The sequence below is a fragment of the Fukomys damarensis genome, unplaced genomic scaffold, assembly GCF_012274545.1.
Source record: "Fukomys damarensis isolate Sample0158 unplaced genomic scaffold, DMR_v1.0_HiC HiC_scaffold_20, whole genome shotgun sequence".
Lineage (NCBI taxonomy): Eukaryota > Metazoa > Chordata > Mammalia > Rodentia > Bathyergidae > Fukomys > Fukomys damarensis.
In genome coordinates this window covers 256,137-261,945 of record NW_022900932.1, presented here as the reverse complement: position 1 = coordinate 261,945, position 5,809 = coordinate 256,137, and the positions used below count along the sequence as shown (strand labels likewise).

Genomic DNA, 5,809 nt, shown 5'->3' with positions numbered 1-5,809 from the left:
CTGAAGGCGCCCTTGCCGTCCGGGAGCGCAGTCCTGCGAGGCTCGCCTCCACCTCCGCACCAAGGAGCACAGGGCCTTCGCGCGCCGCCGGAGGGCAGGGCAGCATCACGCTGAAGAGCCGGACTCCATTTCTAATTTGTGAGCTTTTTGAAGGAAAATGGGCCAGGAGGGAAGACGTAGGAGATGGAAGAAAACATATATTGCAGCGAAAAGCTCCAGGTTCTGGACCTGGCTCAGTCCTCTTAGTCACTGGCCATTTGACCTTGCACGAGCACTTCGGTTATCAGGCTCTCCGAGCACCTGTCGATCTCAGCCCTAGCATCCCTTGAGATGTTTGCAGACACTTCCTGCCTGCACCCCAAGGGTGGGCACGGAGAGTACAGCAAGGGCCCTGTCATCGTGTCGCCTCATCTCAGCACCGACTGCTTGTGCGTACAGCAGAGAACAAAGGAGAGGAGCTCGTGTGTGCAAAGCCTCCCTCACCCGGCGCCTGTCCTGTATGGTAGGGCTAGGAGACGCTGAAGGAGACAGGAGAGACTCTGTGGGTGGGAGGAGGGCTGAACAGGTGGTCTTCCCCGTCCTCCATGCTTGTCATAAGCGACTGAAAATATTTCCTCAAATTACATTTCAAATGGTGTTAGGTACTGACTCAACTTCATGGATTAAAGATGTCCCTGGATCTGCCTAAAACCATGGTTATTAATTATAACTTCACTTCTGGGAGAAAAATATGTGTCCCCAATACCGACCCATCAGTTTAAAAGTAAGCTGTTGGGCCGGGGATTTAGCTCAGTGGTTCTGCTGCCTGCCTTGCAAGCACAAGGTCCCGAGTTCAATCCCCGGTACCAATAAATAAATAAATAAATGTAAGCCTTTAGTACACGAATCTTCAGCGAGTTTAGATCATGCGTGTTTGAGGGGCTGGGTGTCTAAGGGCTTGCCTTTCCTGGACCACCCATCAGAACGGAGGTGAAGTGGCCCTACAGGCTCTGATTGACTCTGACATCCTACAAAAGAAAGAGAACAGGCACATAGTGCCACGTGTCCTTCCTATCAAGGATTCTGTACATCTTCTCTTCCTTTAAAACATCGGCTCAAAACTCTCCTCCCACCCAGAGTTATCCCCATAACAGTGTACTCATCTAAGCTGTTCCTTCCCATTATGTCTCCTTGCTCTATGGACTCAGGAGCCAGTTCCTTTGCACTGATTTCTCTGTCTCTGCATTTTCCTGGGGTGGGGAAGAGCAGGGACCAATCTTGAGTTCGCAGCTGCACCCTGTGCGACCCTGGCTCGTGCTAACCACGACTGGTACTACTGATGGAGTGCTTCTTTTGTTGGGACTCAGGCTGAGCATTTTATGAAGCTGGTTTCTCATCTATTTCCAACAACCCTATGAAAGATGCTACTGTTAGCCCCGTTGCTTATAGAGACTGACACTCATCCGAGTGACATAATTGGAAAAGCCAACACCTAACCCCCGACTATCTGACTCCAAAGCCCTTCACATGCCCAGTGTGTGTCCTGCCTCTGGGCCAGAGGGGTCAGACCGCCACCCATCCCTCCCATGAGACAGGACCTGTGCTTCCCTCTCCCGCCTCTGGCCAGCATTTTCCCGTCTGCAGGATGGGCCGCCATGTCGGACCCTTCTGCTTTCCCACAGGATGTGTGTGTGGGGTCTCTTGCAGAAGCTCACTTGCTGGCTGCTGAAACTTCCCCTCCAGTTCCCTGACCTGGGCTCCAAGCCAGTCGACTTCCTCCAAGGCCTTCCTGATGTACTCCTCCCTCTCCCTCCAGATCTGCCGCTCCAGCTTCCTCAGCCTGGCCAGCAGGAGGTGCCGCTGGTCCCCCAGCTCCTGCTGGAGTCTCTCGAAAGCTGCTTCTACCTATTGTTTCTTGCTTTCAATCTGAGCTTGCCAGGGACAGGGAGATGGACGTGGTCAGGGAGGGGCTCCCAGCGCTGGCTTGCAGAAGGCCATCTGTGTACTTATTAAGTGGAACCAGGAGTAAATGGTTCCCAGACTCACTCCTCCAAATAATACTGTGGAAGAAGTAGATAGCTCTCGGGATAAACTTACCAGTGATGAGAGCACTTCATTTTCTTTATTGTCTTAGCTAAAGATTCTTGTATTACCACGCTGTACTCTCAGAATGCAGAAGTCTTCAAACTTCCTTCTACACTGATGATACCAACCACACTTTCTTGAGCCCTAGGTGGAGATGAAGATGGTAATTTCATAGAGAACAGTCAAGGCAAAAGGAATTTGTTGGCATCAACGCAGGCTGGCGGAAGAGTGTGTGACACTGGTTTTAGCCTCTGAGGTTGCCACCCGCAGGGTGGGCTTTGGCGGGAACAGGGGACACACCCATCTCCGTGGCCACACGACCATGAATTCCCACACTGTGGACTTTGTAGCATGAGAGGAGAGGAGGGTAGGAGCCAGACAGAGCCATGCCGTAGCCTGTAGTCCTTAGGGTCAGCCTTGGGGTCCAGATGCCAGTGACGGTGCTCTTCCTGCCCCTGGTTTTCTATCTGAAGTAACATCGCCAGGCAGCTGTGCTGGGGGTAGAAGAGCAATGGACTAAGGCTCGAGAGACCCTGGTTCTGGCAACCGCAGCGTGAGCTGGGCTTTGCCGGGAGCCTTAGGAGCATCTCTGCTGGACCTCACTTTTCTGCTCTGTAAAAGATGGGTTAAAAGGATCTATGCCCAACGTTCTGAGGTCCAAAATGCCTTTGTGTGGTGGCAGGAGAGTGAGTGAAAGGTTGGCCAGTTCTTTCCATCCGGACACCAGGCTTCCCCAGGCTGTTAAGAAAGTTCCCAGAGGAGGAGGGAGCCAGTGGCTTGGCCTTTACTAGCAACTCTCGGAGTTTCTGGTCTTCTTGACACTTTATGCCTTCCATCTTGTCCCTCTCCTGTCTCAGAGCTTCTAGGCAACTCCCGAGGTGATCCTATAGGAGAACAGGGGCAGGACAGAGCTCGGGTAATAATTCAACTCACTTGTATTAACTGTCTGCCATGTTCTGGTTACACCACTGAGTGCTGAGGGATTTCAAAGGCGACAAACGCCCAGTCCTTGTCCCTACGGAGATCACTATCCAGGGCAGGAGTTGGACACCCATGACAGCCATGTAACAAGAAAGTGAGGTAGCTGAGGTGTTCACAGGGAGCGGGAACTCCAAGAGAACACTCAGCCCAGGGGTAAGGGAAGGGTTCGGAGCAGATCCCACCCCATCCTCTCCCACAGCAGGGCCCCATCCTGCCCCAGGCCTGGAGCCCCACACTGTGGGCCTGGTGGGAGGGGCCCTCCCAGCCCAGCACGCAGAGGAACTTGGAGTCCTTCTCACAGAGGAAGTAGATGTTCTCAACATGCTCCTCACAGGAGAGGAGCCCAGGGGCACAGGGACCATGGGGGTCTCCGTCTGCTCCTCCTCCTGGCAGAGCAGGGCCCTACCCGAGGGCTGAGTCCCCATCTGGGCGGGGGGCTGGAGGCAGAGCTGGCAGAAGGTGTGTCCACAGCCAGCAGTCTCCGTGTCCTGCGGGGCCCTGTGCAGGCCGACAGGTGGCCCCATCGCGGCCTACCTGAAGGGGCGGGGCTGAGGGCATCACAACAGCCTCTGTCTCGGTCCACACTAATTTCCTTTCCCTGAAATGGAGTCACTTTTAAACGTGTCTTGGAGAGAGAGGGAGAAAAGGCTGAGTGAGGGAGGCTGGGCGTGTGTAGGGCACTACCGGCCCCACCTCTCGCACTACCACCCATCAGCCTAGTGGGTCCAAACTCCAGGGCATCTGGAGCACCCCGCGTTTCCCAGTGAGGGCTGGTGATCAGCCCTGCACTTGTGTTGCTTTCTGATCCCTGCGGCGGGAGCAGAGCACACCGCGAGTCCACAGGGAGATGGGTTTCCGGAATCCCCTGACCACAGAGAACTGCGGAGGAGCCACTTCCTGCCAGGTTGAGTGGAGGGAACTATAAATGTCTGGCCGAGGTGCCCAGCAGCAAAGTCCAGGCCACAGCGGGAGGTGAGCCACTTCCTGTTCTGAAGCTGCGGGTTCCTCTCCTCGCCCTTCTGTCCTCACCGCACCTCCTTGGCCCTTGGGGGTCGATCCTATGCTCCTAACCGCCCCTATACGGCCATCCCTACAGTGCGTAGATAACACTGGATTTCATGTTTATTTTTTAACTTCAGGTAGCAGAAGGAAAGAAATCATATGCAAATGATATGTTGATAAACTTTAGAAAACTCATTTGGTCAAAAATATGTAAACAGATTCAAACCCGTTTACCTCTTTCGCATTACTACATCCAATTCTAATGATGACGCTCTGGGGCAGGCACCATTACCTTGTCTTACAGGGATGTAAACCGGAGGGCTCATGACTTCTCAAGGTCACAGAGTTTTACAGCAGGCAAGTTGTCTGGCTTCGGTCCTCCCCATACCCCAGCCCAGCGTAGGACCCTGCGGTCCCGTTCACGGGGACAGAACCAGGCTCCCTCTGGTCTCTGCTGCATGACCAGCCTGGCACCTGGTGCTGCCCCCTTTCCCTCAGGCTTCGCGAGTCTTCTCTCCTCCTACCCTTACTCCACCCCATCAGTGCAGTCCGTGATCCCAGGCTGCCAGCGGCCACTGTGCTGCGTGCAGCCCCGCCGAGGTGAGCTAGTGTGCAGACGCCCCCTGGAGTGAAGGCGGTTACTATGGAAAAGGGCACATGTGGTGTCTCGCGTGTAACCTGGCACACTGATCACACACTGAAGTAATTCTGAAAGTATGTTGGGCTAAAGAAAATATATTATTAAAATTAATTTCATGTTTCTTTTTATACCATGTCCCTACTTGAAAATCTTTTTTTCTCATTAAGTTTATTGGTACTTTTTAGGGATACAGCACAGTTACAGTCATCGTTGGGATCTTGTACCTCTACATGACACATTTTGGTTCTCATTTTTTCCCCATTCCCTGCCCTCCCTTCACCCGCTCCACACCTCCCTATTTACAAAGAATTTGTTTCCATTATTTTCCTTTCCTTATATTTTTTCTTTTCCCCTACCCTCCCACTTCCCCTACCCCTTTTGACCCTTTTCTTCCTATTTCACATTATCAATTATACATTTTGATCCTTATTTACACTTTTAGTTTTTCACACCAGGGAAACTATTTGTTATTTACACGTGTGTCCTATTTATTTCACTTAAGAGTACAGCCTCAGTGTGCATCCACTTATCTATAAATGTCTCTAGTTTCTCCTTCTTTATGGCTGAGTGCTGCTTGAAAATCTCAAACTGCTCATGTGGCTTGAATTATATTTTTATTGGACAGAGAAAGAAATTATATTTCCGTTGGACCGAAGTGCTTTGCAAGCAGAGCTGTCTTCTGAGACCTGACTGCAAATCGGGGTCACTGGGCTTGCTTCCTACTTCAGCTTCCTGACCACCCGGTGGGAATCCTGACTGCAAAGGGTCGCAGCAGGCAGTGGAGGAAATCAGAGCAGACGCTTGAGGTGATTCTGTCGGTGCAAGGTGTGCAGTGGCCAGGAGAGCCTGGCCCTGACTGTTTTCCTTCCCCTCCCCGGGCAGAGCACGCGCTAACCTCTTATGTCTGGGGCATCGGCTCAGGGCTTATCTGAGCCCGCACTCCCCTGCCCCGCGCCCACGAGCTCTGGGCCCGCTGATAGCCAATCTCCCCGGAGACAGACCCGCCTAACTGGGAGCCTGGTGGCATCGCCTCGCTGGGACCCAGCCGCTCCCCTTCCCCACGGTGAGGCCTGCACGGCTGTTTGTGGGTCTGCTGGCAGGGCCCGCTCCTGAGCGAGCAGG

At 53.2% G+C, this 5,809-nt stretch overlaps 1 protein-coding gene across 1 annotated transcript; it reads right to left on the bottom strand.

The window, feature by feature from the left end:
* Window positions 1–1,542: 1,542 nt before the first annotated feature.
* On the bottom strand, window positions 1,543–5,714 carry LOC104875742 (tripartite motif-containing protein 15-like). Its single transcript, XM_033766344.1, is given in 4 exon segments — window positions 1,543–1,905; window positions 2,847–2,948; window positions 3,268–3,372; window positions 5,628–5,714. Coding segments are annotated over 4 exon segments (657 nt in total).
* Window positions 5,715–5,809: the final 95 nt, after the last annotated feature.